This window comes from Pipistrellus hanaki, assembly GCF_964339955.1.
Source record: "Pipistrellus hanaki genome assembly, chromosome: 5".
Taxonomy (NCBI): domain Eukaryota; kingdom Metazoa; phylum Chordata; class Mammalia; order Chiroptera; family Vespertilionidae; genus Pipistrellus; species Pipistrellus hanaki.
The window spans coordinates 55,609,245-55,631,646 of record NC_140507.1 but is presented as its reverse complement, the minus strand read 5'-3'; the positions used below and the strand labels follow the sequence as shown (position 1 = coordinate 55,631,646).

Genomic DNA, 22,402 nt, shown 5'->3' with positions numbered 1-22,402 from the left:
CTGAAGGAATGTTGGAAAGAAAAGTCCTTAAGAGGTCATCTTGTATTCATCACACTATTATTTTGGCTGAGAAGAATTCTAATAAATCCAATTAGTAAACATGATAATTTAAAATGTTCTATGAGATAGTGTTTATATGAAAAAAAAAGACCAGAGAAATAGGATATGCTTTATATTTCAAGTTCCCAAATTCTTCCAATCATTTAAAGCAGTGATAGGCAAAACTCATTAGTCAACAGAGCCAAATATCAACAGTACAATGATTGAAATTTCTTTTGAGAGCTGAAAACTGACTTCTGCGCATGGGCCATGAAGTTTCAATTGCACTGTACGTGCATGCCTGCACGTGGTATTTTGTGGGAGAGCCACACTCAAGGGGCCAAAGAGCCTCTTGTGGCTCTCGAGCCACTGTTTGCTGACCACTGATTTAAAGTATTGCACAACTATTTCCCAAAGTATTAAATAGAAAATATTTAACATTATAAAAGGTCAGTTTTATTAAGAAAAGAATGTGGTCTTGGAGATTTAATATCCTAGATAGTGAATATGAATTTACCTGTGGTCATTCTATAAGACTGTGGATTTTTATACTATAAATAAAATAATATTTTGCAAATTACATGTAAAGTATTTTAAAGTGATATTTTTAAAAGAAAGTCTGGAAAGTTTATTAATTTTTAAAAATATTTCTTTTAAGCATTTTCGTCTTTTAGTTCATATTTACAAGTACTAGTATGCCATTGAAAATAACCATATAAGTATAGAGTATGCATAATTTGATAATGTAAAATTACATAATGTGACTGTGAACACAACTTAGCCAAATAAACCAAAGACATGATACCACATTCTATTTTCCCTACTAAGAAGAGGTTATCACTTACAGAAGGCAAGCCAAATATTTTTAAGTCAACATGCCAAAAATTTAGTTGTCTTGGAAAAATGTCCATTAGTCATTTTAGAAGTCATTTTGGAAGACAGACAAAAGTTTTCTGCCAAAAGGAAGAAACTATTCATTTGTTATTTTGTGTTTATCCACAAGGAGTAGGGATTAACAAACTCAAGTGCCTACTGAGCTATAAAGGTACCATGAGTTTATGACTGTCAGATATTATGCATACTCTATACTTATATGGTTATTTTCAATGGTATACTAGTACTTGTAAATATGAACTACTGGGCTAGAAAGGTACCATGAGTTTATGACTGTTATATGAGAAAGGTCCTGTGAGAAACTAGAGAATATAAACCCATCTAAAGGCATTTAAAATTTAAAATTTTCTGAACACTTCATTGGAAAAAAACAAAACAAAACACGTAACACGAAACGTATCTTCAAGGTGCCAGTTTTGATTCTTGATTTAAAATCGATTTAAACTAAATGTTTTATCTTACCTTTGTGTAATTTATTTACTATTTTTTCAAATAGTGTGGGAAAGTATTTATTGTAGTGTATACTTGAAATAGAAATAAAGCCTATCAGCATCACTAATAAAAATAGCTTTGGAGAGAAAATATAAATTGCAGAATCCGTAAGTTCACTTTGGTTTTAGTGGAGGAAACAAGACACATAATGATTACTCCAGAGGTCTATAATGTGGAAAAACTATATATACACATATTCACTTTGTGAAGTGAGTTGTATTTAGAGGTTGGGAACACTTAAAGTTTACTTATATGTTATCTGAACTGTTAAGTTTTCTTAAAATAAAATTTTGTAAAAGAAATGTACAAATGCTGAGTTCATTTTTTCCCTTCATTTTTTCCCTTCCATGTTTTGAATTAGTTTAATAGGCCAAGTATGGAACAAGTGAGGATAAGATTCTTGTGTAAGACAATAGGTTTGGGGATGGGTAATGTATTCTTGCAAGAATTGGAAATAGTATTCTAAATAGACCTGTTAGCTCAGGTTGTATTGTGGTTGTGTAATTTGCCACCAAGACAGTTGGTTTCTTTTTCTTGAAAATGTATCAGTTTTTTCCATTATATATTTGGAGCTATATTATTAAGCACACATATATTTAAAATTGAAATGTTTTATCTTTATGAAGTAATCTTTTCTAACTACCATTATACTTGACTTTGTCTTTTTTCTTTAACGTTAATATATCTATGCTAACATTCTTTTCGTTAGTATTTGCTTAACATACCTGTTCCATCTTTGATTTTTAAATTTTGTCTCCTTATATTTCAGATATCTCTTACAATCAGGACATAGTTGTGTGTTTTATATCCAATATAATATGTTAATATTTTAATTAGGGCATTTAGTCCACAACCATATGGATTTAAATCTACAACCCTATTTTTATTTTTTATTTCCCTTAAATTCCTGTTTCTCTTTTTTTAAATTTCCCTGCTTTGAATGTATTTAAAAAAAAATTATTCTATTTATTTTCTCTGTTTGTGACCTATTCAGTGAGGTACACCATTTCTATTCTTTTAATGGTTACTCTAGAAATGAAGCCTTTATTCCCATTTTATCTATTGATATATCTCTATCTCTATCTCTATCTCTATCTCTATCTCTATCTCTAACAAATACTTAACCAGTCTACACAAACACACACACATCATTGTATTTGTTAAAGCACAGGAAAATATCTTAAAAGATGTCTTCACACTATACTGAGTGGCCAGATTATTATGATCTCTAAACGCATAATAATCTGGCCACTCAGTGTATATCCTATATGACAAAAGGCTAAAATGCAAATGTTTCCCTCCACCAGGAGTTGAACTGCCATGTCCCTTTTCTGTGGCCAGGCTGGCTGGACCCCACCCATGCACGAATTCATGCATTGGGCCTCAAATATAAATATAATAATCTGGCCACTCTGTATCTTACAGTAGTTACTGGGTGCCTGAGTGTTGGACTGGAGAGGAGGACCAGGGGGATTCATTCTGTCATTCCTGAGCAGCCCTCCTGGAAAGAGGCCAATCTCTGAGGCAGATGCCCCAAGAGAAGAGCCTACCTAGCTTGGCCCTGGAGTTGTGCACCTGGGCTGTTGCCCAGCACCGGCGTCCTGGCCCGGGACACCATGAGCCTGGAGTTTCAGGTGTCAGGGAGCTAGATGTCACCATCCAGCACAAGCTCCGGGACATCGCGCTTCCCGATGACCTCCGCAGGGAGGAGGCTGCTGCTGGGCTAGGGAGTCAAAGCCAACGCGGGCCAAAAAGACGAGGTCGCGGTTTCCCGGGACGTTTTAGAGCAGCGTACTCGCCCCGCCCCTTCCGGTCGGGTCCGCCCGGCTTCTCCGGGCCGCACGTGGGTTCTGCCGGCTGGGATCCCCTGGGTGAGCGGAGGCGCCGCCGTCGGTGAGGCTGCCCGACGCGGAGTGCAGAGCCCCCGGGGCGCGAGGACGTCACCATGGTGGGCCCCTCCCGCACGTTGGAACCCGTTCGGCTCCGGAGATGGCTCCGATCGGGGAGGGGAGGAGAGGGGGGTGGTCCGGGGAAGCGGGGAGGGAGGAGCGCGCGGAGTGACTGTCCCCGGGGGAGCCCAGGGATCCGAGGCCGGGAGGAGGGTCCCAGCCCGGCGGCCGGACCGGGAAGCTCTGCTGCCGATTCCCCAGTCCTCGCAGGGCGCCCTGCCCCTGCTGCCCCCCCGCAGCGGATGATCTGCAGTTGCACTTTGTCTCGCTATTCGGCAAAACTCGTAAAAAGCTGCTTCCATCCCCCTGTGCCGCCCTGCCGGCCGGTGTAGACTGCGTGGGCCCCGCCGCCTCTTCCTTGGTCTCCAGTCACCGGCCTCCGGGACCCTGGCTCCCCCAAGTCCTGCCTCCACGCCCCCCGTTCCCAGGGCACTGAAACTTGTTTGCATCAAACACTGGGATGTGAAAGAGTATTTATGTAAAGCACACTTTACATGTAACCCTTTTCCCTGTTGTACTTTTCAGATTTACTTTATTCGTAACTTTCAAGTATATACTATAGTATTTTTAACTGTGTCTTAAGTCCCAGAACAAAATCATGTAATAACTGGAAATGTCTATCTATTGCCACCTATCCACTTCTCCACCCCCCACCTCATCCCTGACAACCTCCATTCTACCCCCAGTTTCTCTTTGTTTTTATTTTTATATTTTATTTTAAAATTTATTGATTTTTCCACAGAGAGAAAGGGAGAAGGATAGAGAGCTAGAAACGTGGATGAGAGAGAAACACCGACCAGCTGCCTCCTGCACACCCCCCACTGGGGACGTGCCCGCAACCAATGCACATGCCCCTGACCGGAATTGAACCTGGGACCTGGGACCCTTCAGTCCGCAGACCGACGCTCTATCCACTGAGCCAAACCGGTTTTGGCTCCAGTCACCGGCCTCCGGGACCCTGGCTCCCCCAAGTCCTGCCTCCACGCCCCCCCCCCCCCCCCCCCGTTCCCAGGGCACTGAAACTTGTTTTCATTAAACACTGGGATGTGAAAGAGTATTTATGTAAAGCACACTTTACATGTTACCCTTTTCCCTGTTGTACTTTTCAGATTTACTTTATTTTTTATTTTAATAGGAATATGTGAAGAGAGTAGGCAAGACAGAAGCCAAAGTACTTTCTTTCAAAACCTAACCTCAATGAAATATCATGGCTTATGCCCTGAAATACCTCTCTGTTGCTGTTTTTTTGAGTAAATTATGTTTTCTTCTATAACTCTCAATTCTGAATTTAAAGAATAGTTTAAAATTTTCCGAAGTAATCACTAAAGATTGTGGGGAAAAGATACTTTAAGTACAAGTTTTCTGACTAGAATACTTCTAGGCCAGAAACTTTTTGAAGTATGATGTAGTCAGTTATTCAGAACAATCTATTAGTTATGCCTATGGAAAGAAATTATATTTTTCCTATCTCTTTGAAAGTTAAATTTGGTAATTTTTAAAACATAAAATGTTAATCTTCCATTGAAAATGCACTTTTAACTCCCCTAGTTTTGTTATATGTCTATGTTCTGTATGCTCTACAAAATTCATTTGGAGAACCTCTGACCAATAGAGACTAATTGCTTTTTATTTAAGAGATATTGAATAGACTGCTTAATAGGTTAACATTTTATTGACAGGGTTTTACTTCAGTTTTCCTGTTGAAACATTTTGTTGTTTGTTTGTTTTTAATTGTAGGGAAATGCTTGAAATTTAGTGTTATTTCTGTGCCTTATTAAATATTTACCCTGCCTTGAGGCAACCTTCTTATGAATAAGTTATTATAAGGAATCGTAAAGCACAGTTGAGTCAGAATACATGTTCTGTCTCTTTGTACTAAGTCTCCAAGGTTCTTTACCTGAGATCTTCTAAAGCCTGAGGACATTTTCGTACTCTAAGGGTATCAAAGTATTTCTTGTTCTAAATAAAATTTTTAAATCTTTAAAGGAAAAAATTTTATGGATCTAATGGTAGTTGTTATGTTTTAGCAGCTTCAGAGAGCATCTTTTTTTCTTTGATAACTTTTATTTGTTAGGATATGAAACAAAGGCATCATCTTTTTAAAGAGCACATCTTTGTTTTTGTTATTGTTTTGGTTTTTGGTCTTGAATTAGTTTATCTCTGGAAAACAAGCTATTCCAAAATTTAATGGCTTAATACAATAACATTTACTATAGCACAATTTCTGTGGGTCCGGGATCAGGCATGGCTTACCATGTCTTTGCCTCTAGGATTCTTACAAGGTTGTATTCAAGGTACAATCTGAGGCTTTGCTTTAACAGGGGTGGGGAATGTCTGGCCCAAGGGCTGTATAAGGTCTGCGAAATCATTTGGTCTGGCTCGGCCAAGGTATTAGGGGTGAGTTAATTAAATGTTGGACCAAATATAGGAGGCTAATTTAAAAAATATATATTTTATTGATTTTTTAAAAATATATATTTTATTGATTTTACACAGAGAGGAATTGAGAGGGATAGAGAGTTAGAAACGTCGATGAGAGAGAAACATCGACCAGCTGCCTCTTGCACACCCCCCACTGGGGTTGTGCCCGCAACCAATGTACATGCCCTTGACCGGAATCGAACCCGGGACCCTTCAGTCCTCAGGCCGATGCTCTATCCACTGAACCAAACCGGTTTCGGCTATTTTATTGATTTTTTTACAGAAAGGAAGGGAGAGAGATAAAGAGTTAGATACATTGATGAGAGAGAAACATCGATCAGCTGCCTCTTGCACCCCCCTCCACTGGGGATGTGCTCGCAACCAAGGTACATGCCCTTGACCAGAATCGAACCCGGGACCCTTCAGTCCGCAGGCCGACACTCTATCCACTGAGCCTAACCGGTTTTGTCAGGAGGCTAATTTTTAAGTTGATAATTTTGTATGGCCTACAAATGATGTTAAATATCCAAATGGCCCTTGGCAGAAAAAGGTTCCCCAACCCTGGTTAACCCCAATTAACATCTGGGGAGGATCCACTTCCCACCTCATTCATGTGGTTCTTGGTACATTCAGCACCTCTTGGACTACCTGACTGAGGGCCTCTGTTCTTCGCTAGTTATTGGCTGGAAGCTTCTAGGTAATTGTCACATAGGCCTCTCCATAGGACAGCTCACTACATGCTAGCTGGTTTCCATCAGAGTAAAAGTCAAAAGAGTAGGCAAGACAGAAGCCAAAGTCCTTATTTTCAAAACCTGACCTCGGGGTTGAAATCTCATCGCTTATGCCAAATGTTGTTTACTAAAAGTGAGTCGCTAGGACTACGCTCAAAGGGAGAGGATTAGACATGAACATGAATATCAGGAGGTGGGATTCATTGGGGACCATCTTAGAGGCAACCTACCATGAGTTCTGAAAGTTTGTACTTGATACATATTTGCTAGGTAAACTTCATGCAACAAAATTTTTTTTTACACCTTCCTCACCTCCACACAGCAGAGGCACTCAAAAGAATCCACATACTGTTTATGATGGTTTCACTCTTCCCTTACACCTGTAACCAATTGCGGTGCCATTCCGGGTCATGGTTATCAAGAAGCAAGCAACAAGTCTTTGTGGAAAATTTTAGTACATATTTGTTGAAGGAATGGGTACATGTGTGAAGGAGGAATTGGTGGTCCTTTTATTCTGTTTGGAGAGTTTTACAAAGGAAGTTACTGTGAATTGCGTCCTATGAAAGGACAAAGCAAAGTATTTTGCAGGCAGAGGTGACATGTACAGTCTCAAGAAGTCACCGGACAGTCAGAATGTTTAGAAAGAATGGGACGGTGGATGTTTTGAAGGAAGAGAGATGATGCTGGAGAAGTAGGTTGGGGGTATAGATTGTTTTCCATGTGAAGGACTTGGACCTAACTGTCAGTAGAGTGAGTGAGTGTAGAAAAGTAAGCTCTGTGACTTCCATGGGAAAAGACTAGCAGTGAGAACCTAAAGGCCATCCTAGTCATGAAAGGTCATGAAACTGAATTAAAGCAATGATAATATTTTGAAGAGGGTGTTTTAGAAACATTTGACCTTTTTGAATATTAGGTATGTTAGAGACTGCTAGCTGTTTCCTAATAGACTCTTCTACTGCAATTTATATTTTCTGAGAATAAAGATTTTATATATTACTCATAAATTTTGGTCAGTGGTATGCAAGCAGAAGACTGCAACTTCCCAGATCTTGCTCTTAAAGGAAAGGGGTATGCCTTTGATTTTTTTTTCTACTTCTCACTGGCTGGAGTTTAGGCTTGTTGTTAAGTCATCTTGAACTGTAGGGTGTCCCCAAAAAGTGTATACACACTTTAAGAGCTGATAACTGTTGCATGAAAAGGAAATGTATTTTAATAAACACTGCCTTTATATTACTCAAAGTGTGTGTGTACATTATTTTGGACACCCTGTGTGTGTGTGTGTGTGTGTGTGTGTGTGTGTGTATAAAGTTCTAGCCTATGGATATTAGATGATAAGATGGAAGTAGCCTCTGGAGCAGAGCCTCCAGCTTCTACTTTTTACAGGAGAGAACTAAATTTATTCTGGGTTAAGCCATTGTTATTTTGGGTTTCTATTATAGGAAGCCAAACCTAATTTCTAAATAATAAATAGGTGTAATAGGATACAGAGTTATGTAGGAATAGACTTACTGAAAGGTCTAGGTTTAGAGAACTGAATGAGTTATGGTACCTGGCATAAGGCTTGAATGGGAAAATAATTTGTTTCCTTTGGGATTGTGCTAATTTTGAGATGGCTCCTATTATTTCCTCTGCTCCTGTTTTCTTATGTGCCCAACTTTGATTTTGTTTGATTCACTGCCCACTCTGTTCCATGTGCATCCTCTCCAGTCAAGCTCCTATTAATATCCTATGTTCTTTCTGGCCCCTTAACTTTCTTAACTGTAACACAAATGTTCAGTTGTAAGTCACTTCACTCTTGGCATTCTCTGTACCTACTTTGAAGAGGGAACAGTTGAAGAGCTGGCTTTATTGACCATTTGTGTTTCTTTATTTTTTACACCATGGAGAATAGTTCTGGATATATCATTTCTGTTGTGACCATAGAAACAGACTGTTTGAATTATTTAATAGATCTGGCTTATTCTCTGAAACCCGGTGTAGTGTTTCAGGCTTAAAGTATTCCTTTTAAGTTACTATTTTTAACATTTATTTCTGAAGAAAAAATTTTGACATAAATCAGTTATATATCTGACTTGTATGTGTCATGTTTTCCTACCTTTTAGCCTAAAGCACCAAAGGGAAAAAGTGAAGGCCGAGAAAAAAAAGTCATCCATCCCTATAGTAGAAAAGCAGCTCAAATTACGAGAGAGGCCCACAAACAAGAAAAAAAGGAAAAGTAAGTGTCTTTTTATTATTTGTATTGGGTGTTGGTGAAAGCCCCATTTATACATTTCTTCATTAGTATTTTTTCTTTAAAAATTATATTAGTCCTGACCAGTGTGCTCAGTGAATAGCACCAAGGGTCATGACCCGAGCACCAAGGGTCATGGCTCGAGCACCAAGGGTCATATCTTGATTCCCCGTCAAGGGCATATATCTGGTTTGTAGGCTCTATCCCTGACTCCAGTTGGGTGTGTGGGGAGGCAACCAATCTATGTCTCTCACATTAATGTTTCTCTTTTTTCTCTTCCTCCCTACCTTCCTCCTTCCCTACCTCCCTCTCTCCCCCCTCACCTCCCTCCCTCCTTTCCTCCCTCCCTCCCTCCCTTCAACTCTCTCTAAAAATATCCTCAGGTGAGGATTTACTAAGTAAATAAATAATGAATGAATGAATGATATGTTAAGTAAATTCTGTCCACTAATGCATTAAAGATAAAAAAAACAGTGAACAAGAATCCAGCACTTTACCTAAGACAGACATATAAATTTAAATAGGTTGTGATGAGTGCATTGAAGAAAAAATAAAATAATTATGGGTTGGAAAGTGAGGACATGAATCTGAAGAGACAAGATCAGTGGGGACCGTTTTAAGATATTACCACCTTTTGTTACTTTCTGCCTACCAAAGACACTTGGTTTTCTAAGGAACAAAGAGGTAGCCAGGCAGCTTGGAATATCCATACTTTTTCCACAGAACCCAGGATTCTTTGTACCACTTCCTAAGGCTTCTTTTGAGGAGAATAGAGAGGGCAGGGATCTGGGAGGACATCTGTTAGGGTGCAGCGCCTTCAGTCAGTGGTGAGAATAGAGAACCAGATCTGGGTTCATCAGATTGACTCTCATTGATGACCTCTGATTACTTAAAGATGTTGCAAGAGTGAATAGCAACAGAGTTAAGAGTTCAAACATGTTCTCATCTTCAGTATTTGAATGCTCTAATTTAGAACTATGTGAAATACTGCTGCTATTCATATTAAAAAAAATTAGTATGGTTTGAAGACTAGCACATTTCAAGCAATGCCTAATTTACAACAGTAGCAAATGGCTATTCTATATAATGATTTAATGATTTTAGTTTTATTTTAGGATTTCCCAGCATAGCAGCATTTCATTTAGTTCTGTCATGTCTTGTCCCACAGAGTATGTAGTAAGGAATTCTAGATACCAAATGAAAATGACTTAGTATGAAAAGTTAACAAAGGGAAACTAAGCATAATGGGTAAGAATCTAGGAAACACCTACTAGTACTTTTGAGAATTAATCTCATATCTCTCTACTTTTCTTTATCCCAACTCATTCTCTTCTGGTTCAGGCCCTCATTGAGTTCACTCAGCCTGTCCTCTCACTTGATTCTTCTCTTTAGGCTTATTTAAAAGGAATGAATTCTCAAAGCCATTCTCTACCCAGTTTTGAAGCATCTTTTTTTTTTTTTTTTTTAAATCAACTTTGAGGTATAAATAGCATACAATAAAACAGACTGTTTAAAGTGTACCAGTCTGGGGTTTTGATAATAAACTGGTGTAGCCCCATGGTCAGTGTATAGTGTATTTTCATTTTCCCAAAAGATTCCCTATGCTTCTTCCCAGTCAATCTTCACCCCAGCCTCAGGCAACCACTGATTTGCTCTTTATTTTGTTAGAAGAGATTTGTCTGTCTTATTTTTTCATATAAATGAAATCACATTGTAGGTAATATTGTGTGCCAACTTTTTTCATTTAACATAATGTTTGTGAAATTCATCCATTTCACTTATTAGTTGTCCTTTTCTTTTATTACTGAACTAGTAGCCCAGTGCATGAAATTCATGCATGGGGTGGGGGGTGGCGTGGTTGGCCCTCAGCCCGGCCTGCCCCCTCTCCAATCTGGGACTATGTGAAATACTGCTCGGGGGATATCTGACTGCCCTCGGACATCCCTCTCACAATCTGGGACTGCTGGCTCCTAACCGTTCACCTGCCTTCCTGCCTGCCTGATCATCCCTAACCACTCTGCCTGCTGGCCTGCTCACCCCCAACTGCCCCCCTTGTTTGCTGGCCTGCTTGCCCTAAACTGTCCTTCCCTCCTGGCCTGATTGCCTCAAACCAACCACCCCCGCCTCAGCCCTACCACCATGGCTTTGGCTGGGAGGTCTCCCCAATTAGCATATTATGCTTTTATTAGTATAGGCTAGAGGCAAAATTTGTGCACTGGGGTGTGTCCCTCAGCCCAGCCTGCACCCTCTCCAATCTGGGACCCCTTGGGGGATGTCTGACTGCCTGTTTAAGCCTGATCCCACAGGTTTTGGGCCTAAACTGGCAGTCGGACATCCCTCTTACAATCCAGGACTTCTGAAGGCTCCCAACTGCTCACCTGCCTGTCTCCTGATTGCCCCTAACGGCTTCTGCCTGCCATCCTGATCACCCCCTAACCACTCCCTTGCCAGCCTGATTACCTCCTACTTCCTCCCTTACTGGCCTGATTATAATCTAACTGCTCCCCTGATGGCCTGATTACCCCCACCTGTCCTCCCTGCTAGCCTGACCTCGCCCCCAACTGCCCTCCCCTGCAGGCCAATTTTATTCTGATTGGTCAGTTTCTATTCCAGTCAGCATCAAAAGCTCCACCTCCTAGGTGGCCATTGGCTCATCACAGTTGACTCAGATTTGGTTCTGATTGGTTGTTTCTTTACCAGTCAACAACTCTGGGCCTGTCAACTGGGCCTGAGAAGAAAGATGGAGCTGATCAGCAGCCCCATGGAGGCTTGGAGAGAAATGGAGGCGTGGCTGCTGACTAGGCCTGGAAAGAAAGAGAGAGGCTAGTGCTAGTCAACAGCTGCCACAGAAGCTATGGATCAGGCCCTGCTTCTCTGTTCAGGCCTCTCTCTGGGCTGATCCTCAGCCCCCTCAGCAGTCAGTGCTGGGTCATTGTGCCTGCAGCCATAGCAGTCAGTGCTGGGTCACCATGGCAACCCAGCACTGACTGCAGGACTGACTTCCAGTTGGTGAATCTCCCCATCATTGTGGATGTGATGGAACCAGGGTTTTTATAAGGATAGTATTCCATTCTATGGCTATGTAGTTTATTTACCCGTTCACCAGATGGTGGTTATTTGGATTGTTTAAAGTTTTTGTATATCATCAGGGTCTGCAAAATAAGAGTCCAGCACTGGTTTTTGTATAAAAAAAGTTTTAGTGGAAAGTATCTATGCCCATTCCTCTTGCATTGTCTGTGGCCGCTTTCAGGCGATAGTGGTGGAGGTGAGTAGTTGCCACATGGTCTGCAGAGCCTAACATCTTACTATGTGGCCACTTCAGAAAATATTTGCCAGCCCCTATTATCATAAATAAAGCTGCCATTAACATTCATGTGGACATATATTTTCATTTTCCTTTTAGTTCCTAGAATTGGAATTGCTGGGTAATACGGTAAACGTTAGATGTATGTTTAAGAATATAAGAAATCAAGTTTATAAGAGTTGTTGGTCATATGATAGGTGCAATGTTTAAGTATGTAAGAAATTGTCTTATCCAAATGATCGTACCATTTTAGATGTTAACCACCGATGTATGTGTTATATTTGCTCCATATCTTCTAAAAAACATTGTATTATCAGTTTTTTTAATTTATTAAGTGTAAGTAGTATTTCAGTGTGGTTTAATTTGCACACTTAGTATCTTATATGTTTATTGGTCACTTGTATGCCTTTGATTCAGAAATCTGCTGAAATGTTTTGTGCATTTTAATATTGGATTGTCTCTCATTAAGTAAGAAGAGCTTTTGTATATTCTGAATACAAATCCATTGTTAATTATTTATGTTGTGAATATTTTCTCCCATTCTATGGTTAAAATTTTTTTTATAAAAGAGGCTTCATTTTGTTATCCAGTTTTTCAGTTGTTTAAAATAGGAGAGTAAATCAGGTCAACTTTGTTAGAGCAGGACAGTATTCTTATTGGGTGGCATATAGTGTAGCAAACACGAGCTATACAAAGCTCTCTTCTGGGTGAATTAGTATTTAGAATATCAACAAAGGAGATACACACTGTCTAAACTGTTTTCTGATAAATGAAAACAGTTTTTTCTTTGTTATAATTTTTTTCAAATTTTTGAACAGACATTCTGTTTTGTTCTTGTGGAAATTTAAAAGTGACAGTAATGTCTTTTGGTCTTGTTGACAGAACTCAAGTCTTCTAGAAGGTATTAATTACATCATCACTCTTTTGTGCACAATATTTTACAAAACCCATCTCGACTTCATAATCTAGTCAAGCTCTCCTTTCTATTTGTATAAAACTTATGTTTCAAACATATCCTTTAGTTATTGAAGAGCTAAGAAAAAAATTTTAATAACTTTCATTCCAGTGATTTTTTAGAAAGCCTGATGTTCAGTGCTTCCATATCAACAAAATTAATTTCATGTTTATGAAAGAATGATCTTTGAATTAAGATTCTTGAGGCAGTTTTTCTTTTTGTTGTTTTGACAGATTTTAAAAATGTGCTTTGGAAATTCTCTAACATATTTATACACCTTTTCTTCCAAGGTTGAAGAATGAAAAGGCATTGCGTCTCAATCTTATTGGTAAGTGGATTCACTTATTTGACATTTTTGCTATAGTGAAATTCTGTCCTATACCTTTTTTTTTTTTTCTTTCCTAGTGAAATACTATTTTTATCTAAGTAAATTTTCTTTATCAGGCTTAATTAAAACTGAACAAAATAAAACCAATTGTTAAACTCTTAGAACATCCTATATAATAAAGAGGTAATATGCAAATTGATCATCACTCCAACACACAGGATGGCTGCCCCCATGTGGACATAAGATGGTCATCACAGGATGGCCAGCAGGGGAAGGCAGTTGAGAGTGATCAGGCCAGCAGGGGAGGGCAGTTGGGAGGGACCAGGCCTGCAAGGGAGGGCAGTTGGGGGTGATCAGGCCTGCAGGGGAGGGCAGTTAGGGGCAGTCGGGCTGGTAGGGGAGCAGTTAGGCATTGATTAGGCTGGCAGGAGAGTGGTTAGGGGGTGGTCAGGCTGGCAGGCAGAAGCGGTTAGGGGCAGTCAGGAAGGCAGGCAGGTGAGCAGTTGGGAGCCAGCAGTCCTGGATTGTGAGAGGGATGTCCAACTGCCCATTTCCATTTGGTTCCGATCCTGGTGGGGGTCCCAGATTGAATAGGGTGCAGGCTGGGCTGAGGCACACTCCCCACCCCTGTACATGAATTTCATGCACCAGGCCTCTAGTCTATAATATAAAGCATAATATGCTAATTAGACTGAGCCCTTTGCACAAATTTCATGCATCAGGCCTTTATTTGTTAATAATATCTAACTTTGTTTTTCAAAAATTGTTTGGTTTATAATCAACTACCAATCTACCTGTCTACCTATTTGCCTTTGTCTGTCTATCTATGGCTGAAGTTTAATTTTAGCTCCATAAGCATTAGAATTATGGCCTAAGTATTTGTAAACAGCAGTCCATGTGTAATATTTCCAAATATTCAGTTTATATCTCAGTATCACAATCTCTTCTTTGGGGGGAGGGGTGTTAAATGTACTGTTAGTAAATTTTTACTGATAAGCCTGAAATTTCAAAATAGTGACTATTAAGCTTTATTACTAAAATTGAAGGTATTTGAACACTTACCTAACCCTTCGTAAGGTAATGGAGTAGTATTTCTAAGTGGGTTATCAGTTTCTGGAATAGGGCTATTTCTTCATCTCTAATTTTGAGAAATCACTGCAAGTGACCCTGATGATCTGATTTACTCATAAAAATTAGCTCTTTGTATCTGGCAGATTTTGTACATTTAATATATTTACTTAAACAGGTTACTTAACCATTCTCATTTGTAAGTGGGAATAATAATAGTACTAATTATAGGATTATAAAGCTCTTGACTTAGTGCTTGCTGCCTACAAAATGTTCTGCAGATACCATTTTTATTATTAATCTAATGTTCTCATTTTATTTTAGACAAGTTCTACCCTTTGCTTTTTAAATACTTAGAACTTCATGTTCTGTTAAAGTATCCTTTAAAAAAAAATTTGCATCCTTATTGGATAAGAAATATATACAGAGAACTATCCCTTTCATTCTGTTTCTTCCCCAAATTAAAATGTGACAACTTAATTTCTTACAGACTGGTTTAATTAGCTTTGAGCCCACATGAGGTCTTATATTTAGCACGGAAATAAAATTTGATACTGTTATAAACACGTTGATGTTGAAAATTAAAATGAATAGCTCTTTACTTAAATGATCACTTTGGTGTTTATCTTGGTACTTTTTGTTATAGGTGAAAAGCTGCAGTGGTTTCAAAATCATCTGGATCCCCAAAAAAGAGGATATTCAAAGAAAGATGCTTGTGAATTAATTGAAAGGTAAACACTGGACATGCTATGAGAAGAGAAAAGGGAATTTTTAACTCTGGTTCTTCAAGAGACAGTTGTGTTCTGGATTTATAGGAGAGCAAATGGACTTTATAATAAAAAGGACTTGGGATTTATATCCTAGCCTTCTCACTTTAGCAGGTTGTAACCATTCTGTACCTCACAATGGTAGTTCATCCAATTTCTTGGGGTCAGTAAAGGCTTCTTGGGAATCTATCATCTGAAGTGATAGCTGAAGGACAGAGGTTAGCAGGTTGAGGGCAGATTGAAAAGCCTCTGGCAGAGACGAATATCTAAAAGGCCACAGATGAGAGTGCCTTATATAGAGATCTGGCAGGCATCTAATAGGATTGAAATAACAGGCTCAAGGAGGGAGTTATGACAGGTATGGTAAGTGACAACCAACTCATGAAAGACCTCAGATATCATTACGAGAGTTTGGACTTTATCAAAGGACATTCAGAACCATGGGAGGCTTTTACAGCAAGCACTGAAGATGATTGCTCTTGTTTAAACTTTAGAAAGGTCGCAGTAATGAGAATGAGGATAAGGGCCTGAGAGACATGGCATTAGCCAGGAGACTGTTGAGAGGCTTACGAAACAAACACTCTAGGCAAAAGATGGTGGTAGCCTCTGCTTGGCTAGTAGCAGTGTGGGGAAGGGAAGGAAGAGGAAGGGAAGGGAAGGTTACAAAGAAGGGAGAAGTCTCAGTCTTTAGTGAAAACTGATGTGGCATAAAGGGTGGGGAGGGGGAGAGGAAAGAAGGAGGTCACTTTTATTCCTTATTTGGACAGTCAGATGAATGGTCATACTGTTTCTTGAGATAGGGAGCTAAAGAAATGGAGCAGGCTTGGTAGGGATGGGTGGGGTCAGTTTTGATGTGTTAAGCCTCTATAAAACTTTCAAACAAAGATGTTCAGGAGGTGGTTGAAAATGAGCATCTGTAGTTTAATAGATACTTTAATAGCAGGCGGTGATTTGGTTGCAAAAATTTTGAGAATGGTTGAGTTATCCAGGGAAGGTCTGAGGTCTAAGGACTTGAACTCAGAGGAATATATTAGTAAAAATTTAGACAGGCGAAGGCTGGGAATTATGTTTTCAATGAAATAGCATAAGCCAAAAATGCAGACTTTGTAACTCAGATCATTTTCTTATTTTTCAGGTATTTAAATCGATTCAGCAGTGAGCTGGAGCAGATTGAATTACATAACAGCATCAAAGACAGGCAGGGAAGGCGACACTGTTCCCGGGAGACAGTCATCAAACAGACAATGGAGCGGGAGCGGCAGCAGTATGAAGGCTATGGCCTTGGTGTGTTCACGGCCATGCTCCTTTTTCTTTCTAACATACATAGCAACATCAGATTTGTGGTGCACTTCAAAGGTTCATTATTCTGTTTAGTTTAGTTTGATTTTCTTCCTTTGATTTTCTTTTTTTTGTGAATATATGGAATCATTTTTAACTCTTTTGTTTTTCTACATTTCCCAAAACTGTCCATTGTGACAGTGACCTCATTTCTTTCTACTGTGAAAGTAAAATTTTTCTTCGCCTCTGGCAGGTACCTGTTTGCTTTGTTATAGAGTTACTATCTCCAACTGTAAGTTTCTTTAGAAGGTGATACTGTGTCCTTGTCGTCTTTGTAATTCTTACAGAACCAAGCAGTAATTGTTGCAGTCATTCTTGAGAAATATAGAAATCCAATATTCATTCTGGGCATTTTAGCACTTCTTACCATTCCTAAGGACGAGTATGTCATTAGTTTATCAACACTGTCTGAAGAAAGGCACTTAAAAGGAAAAGGTACTTAAGACTTATAAAACCCACAAACTGATGAAAACCCAAAGCCTGAATATAGCCTGCAAATGGTATTTATTGGCTTATTAATTGTTAATAAAAAAAAATCTGGTGATTTCTCATGAAAAAAATGTAGATTTCTGGCTTGCCTTAAAAAAAATCAGATGGTCTGTCAGCATAATTTGCTGTAGACTTATAGTATTCACATTTTCATTTAAAGGAGCCTTTTATGGCTTCTCTTTGGTATTTCCGAATTTCCAGAATCACTGCTTGCACTTTGAGGCCATTATTAAGTAAAATAAAGGTCACTGGGACACATGCACTGGGATACCACAGCAGTAGATCTGATAAGCAAGAGTAGAATGCTAAGTGGCCAACAGCAGGTTGGTTGAGATAGTGAATAAAGGGATGGTTCACATCCCAATTGGCCCAGAGGGGGGCATTGTGAGATTTCATCAAGCTGCACCGAATGGCTCGCAATAAAAAACTTAGGAATTGTTTGTTTCTGGAATTTTCCATTTCAGAACTTTAAATTGCAGTTAACCTCAGGTGACTGAAACTTTGGAAAGTGAAATTGCAGATAAGGGAGGATTACTGTAGATTTGTTTTCTTTTACAGATTCTATGCTAGAATTTATTATTTAATAGCGTTCCTTAGTCACCTTAAGCTAAGCCTTTTACTTTTGCAAAATTTACTTTCATGTAGCATAACAATGCTTTGGAATTTTGTTTTGCTTTGGATGATCTTACTGTTTGTCAATTATTTGTGGCATCTGATATAATAAACGAAATTATAAAATGTTGTAATTTAGAAAACATTACCTAATGGATATAAATTATTTTCTTTCCCAGAGATCCCAGATATTCTAAATGGAGCTAATCTGAAAACCTTTAGGTGAGTCTGTCACTTTTATTGTTCCCTGAAACAACATGTCAAATACATGAGACATAAAATTTCTTTTTTTCAGTGTAGACATCAGAGCTGACAGAAAATCAGATTGTTTTTTTAACCTTTCCTCTTTTATCAAAGTAGAATTTTCCAAGTTGTGTTTGTTTGAAACACCAGATATACACTGACATGCTAGTGACATGAGACTTTTATTTCCTTTTCAAAATATTCTTAAATGCTTTACTGTAGTACTTAAAAGAACCTGATCTCACTATTCCTCACCAATTCTTATTTTAAAAAAAGAAATAAAAGCAACTGATTTGATGGCTCAGAGTCACATCCCAGACTATTTTCAGGAACCTCTGTTGGAGAAGTTGTTAATGGAAGTAATACGAGGTGAAGGCAGAGTCTTCTGAGCCAGGAGGTCCGTGGTCTCTTTAACAGTACTCTGACCAGCCTTTTTGATATTAACTAGATCATGTTGATGGGTCTGAAATTGTATGCTAATTGAAATTAGATAAATTAAGTCTAGTCATATTTGATACCTTTAAGCTCATTTTATAATTTTATACTTTTGAATTCATAGAAAAATACTTGGTATTTAGTACTTACAAAATATTGGCTCTAATAAAGTTCACTGATCATTTAAGAATTAGTTTACTTTTAGCTCGTGTATATGTATTTATAATTTAGATACATAGAGTTTAAGATTCTTTTTATACCTTAACTAGAGGTTCAGGGCACGAAATTTGTGCATGGGGGGAGGGAAGGGGCCTCAGACCAGCCTGCACCCTCTCCAATCTGGGACCCTTGGAGGATGTCCGATTGCCAGTTTAGGTCCGATTCCTAGGGATTAGGCCTAAATCGGCAGTTGGACATCCCTCTCACAATCCTGGACTGTTGGCTCCTAATCGCTCGCCTGCCTGCCTGGTCGCCCCTAACTGCCTCTTCTCACCTCCTTCCCTCCCTCCCCCCACTGGCCTGATTGCCCCCAACTGTACCCCCCCACCAGTCCATTCACCCCTCACTGCCCCCCTGCCACCCTAATCACCCCTAACTGCCCTTCCTGCTGGCCTGGTCGCCCCTCATGGCCCCCCTGCCGGCCTGGTCACCCCACGCAGCCTGCTTGTTCAGTTGTTTGGTTGTCCCTCACTAACTCCCCTGCCAGCCTGGTCATAGATAGCCATCTTATGAGGGCATGAGGGTTAAATTTTTATGTTACCTCTTTATTATATAGGATTACTTTTTTGCCTGTAATATTAATTAATTAGATATATAAATGTGCTCTTTATTTCTAAAACAAGTATGTTCTGTCTCTGAAAGAAAGCCAAAAAAGAGAAAAGAATTTAGCATAGACTATTTTTAGAATTGCTATCTTTCAGTTCTCAAAACAATCTTCACATTGCCCCTCAAGTAAATAAATGTAAGATTGTCACAGTAAATGCTGAGATTGAAAAACTCAGTTTTCTATTATAACCATAAAAGTTGTTTGATGACTGAAACTTATCTGTGACTTACCACTGTGTGTGAAAAGAAAAACTTTTCTGACTGTGTATTTTGGAGAGTAGCCAGGTATGATATAGTTCCTACTTGTGAGACTCTTGATACCAGAGAGTCTTATTTATGGAAATGTTCAGGTTAGGGAGAGTAAAAGCATGGAACAGAGCTTCCTTGTAATTTTTGTATAACATTTTCCTATATTGCTTTGGGAGTTTTGAACATATGGGATTCTTTCTAATGCATTTATATTGTTTCTTTCTAGTGCATTTGAATCTGTTGTAAATTTACAAATTTTGTTTTACTACTTTCAGAGTTTTAAATATTGACTTTTTCTTGCTTCCCATGTCACAGCCTGCCAACAATCTATACTCTTTCTTTTGCATAGGGAATGGGATTTTGATCTGAAGAAATTGCCAAACATTAAAATGAGGAAAGTGTGTGCTAATGATGCAGTTCCCAAGAAGCACAAGAAGAAGACTACTACTCCTGTGGACAAAGATTTAGGGGAGCTACAGCTGAAGGAGGAATCAAGTGACTCAGATGAGGAAATGACTGCAGTGGCCTAGTTGTTCTTTACTTGAGTTGAAAATAGGTAATTTGAGAACCTCAAGTTACATTTGAATTTATTATGTGAAAGAATTGTCTAGATACAAGAATTTGCTAGTTAGCTCATCTTACAAGATGAGAATACCATTTGCAGCTTAAAAAACAATGTTATGATTTTTATTTAAAAATGAATGTTGCTTTTTATTTACATTAAACTGCTAAAGTAGAAACAGTGATATAAAATAAAATAGTGACCTTTAAGATCGATTTTATCTGTGCCAGGAAGGAGCATTATGAATAAGGACAAAAAATGTTTTCGTTCTTTCCCTCATGTTTACTTAGATCACCTAATCTCACATTTGGGGCATGGACAGCAGCCTGTTTTCTAAAAGGGTCCTGTGGGTCCTTCTTCAGCAGTGATGATAGCAATATTGCCTTTCACTATGTTCCTCTTAAACATTAAATCTAAATATAATATGGAATGCTTATCCACAAATGGATTGTACATTACTTTTATTTATTATCTTTAAGCCAGAGCTAAATGGTAAGGAAAAAAAATTCAGTGGCTATTCTTAGGTTGATCTCTACACATAATCTGCTATCTTTTGATAAATTGAATAAATGATTTCAGGGTAGCTCTTTTTGTTTGTATATTTTCTACTTTCTCATTGTGAAAAGTGATAGGTTTTATTTGTGGAAACAGACCTAAAGATTAGAGAACCAATTTTTTCAATTGTGTTATTTTTTCTTTTAAGAGGTAGGTTAAATGAAACTACTATAACTCAATATTTCAAGTGTCATGAATATCATGGATGTAGTAAAAGGTTGTTCTTCACAGAACTTGCATGCAAGTGTCCTTTAGTCTATTTCTGAAGGATGCAATGCAAGTGTATTGGAATCTTTTCAAGAAAAAGGAATAAAACATTATGCCATATGAGGTTAACTAGGTATCAACTAAATTATGTTAACAATTTATTAAAAATGTTATAGATTTTTTACTTTTAAGAATTAAAAATAAAATTTATTTTCATAATTTCACTTCTAATTATTTCATTTGCAGTGATGTAACTGCTGCTGACTTGCCTTTGCTTTACTTATCTGTGTGAAAGTATGGGTTATCTATGTTAGTAAAAGGGTAATATGCTAATTAGACTGGGAGACCTTCTAGATGTCCTTCCGGACAAAGCCATGGTGGCGGGGCCAAGGCAGAGGCAGTTAGGGGCGATTAGGCTGGCAGGGGGGGACAGTTGGGAGTGAGCAGGACAGCAAGGGGACGGTTGGGGGTAAGCAGGCTGGCAGGGGGGGCAGTTGGGGTGAGCCAGCTGGCGGGAGTTGGGGGGGCGTGGGAGGGGTTAGCAGGCCAGCAGGGTTGGGCAGTTGGGACAGGCAGGCTGACGGGGCAGATGGGCGCAGTCAGGCTGGCAAGGTGGGGCAGGCGGGGGTGATCAGGCCAGTGGAGGGGGGCAGTTAGGGACAATCAGGCCAGCTGGGGGAGGGCAGTTTGGGGCAAGCAGGCCGACAAGGGGGCCAATTGAGGGCAAGCACGCTGGCAAGGGTGGTATTTAGGGGTGATCATGCCGGCAGAGTCATTAGGGGCTATCAGGCAGGCAGGCAGGCAGGTAAGCAGTTAGGAGCCAGTGGTTCTGGAATGTGAGAGGGATGTCTGAGGAGTCCCAGATTGGAGAGAGTGCAGGCCGGGCTGAAAGACACCCCTTGCCCCTTTTCAAGAATTACATGCACCAGGCCACTAGTGGTTACATAAGAAGGTCTCCATCTCTTTAATCATTGGAAAATTTCCTTTTTGGGGGGGATTTTATAGTTAGTCTCATAGCTATAAAAACTGAGTCATAAATTACAGTAAAGAGAATAAGTGTGCTGTATCGTCTGATATTTAAAAAGCCATACTGTCAGGTGAGTAACTTGTGAAATGACATATTATTCTTCCCCTCAAGCATTAGTTCCTAGTTTTCCCTATGCTATCAAAGCAAAAAAAAAAAAAAAAAAAAAAAAAAAAATGTAACAAGATACAGTGCTTGGAACTAGAACAGATAAATATTTGTTGAATGATTGACTTTATCATCTAGAACCACACATGTCATGTCACTTCTTGTTGGACCAAAGTAGCCTAAGACATACTTTGTCTTTGAAGTAATGCTTTTAAGTGTTATACTTAGCCATTATCTCTGGAACAAGTTCTTTCTGCAGTAATAGCTTGTGCTGTCTTATCTAGACTTCTTTTAGATCAGTCTGTCTTTGTACGATGGCTTCTGCAGTCAATGGCTCTGGAACAGAAACAGAGTAACTCACTTTGTTAGCACTTCTGTATAAACTAGGGCCTATCAAAGTTGTTTTTTTTTTTTGTAAGAGCCAAATAGTAAATATTTCAGGTGTTACAGGCCAGGTGTACTTTCTGTTGTAAAGTTTTCCAAACGCTGCGCTAAATCAGTGAGCTGAACTCCTATGGACATAGGCCAGTGATACATTTCTAAGCTCAGAGCAACTAACTCTGACATCTGTGGTCTC

The 22,402-nt window shown here is 39.1% G+C and overlaps 1 protein-coding gene across 1 annotated transcript; it reads left to right on the top strand.

The window, feature by feature from the left end:
* The first annotated feature begins 3,239 nt into the window (after positions 1-3,239).
* Positions 3,240-20,917, top strand: TMA16 (translation machinery associated 16 homolog). Its single transcript, XM_084883198.1, has 7 exons — positions 3,240-3,373; positions 8,629-8,741; positions 13,306-13,343; positions 15,058-15,142; positions 16,314-16,462; positions 17,797-17,839; positions 19,719-20,917. The coding sequence occupies exons 1-7, from the start codon at positions 3,371-3,373 to the stop codon at positions 19,897-19,899; spliced, it is 612 nt and encodes a 203-aa protein (XP_084739324.1). The 5' UTR covers positions 3,240-3,370; the 3' UTR covers positions 19,900-20,917.
* Positions 20,918-22,402: the final 1,485 nt, after the last annotated feature.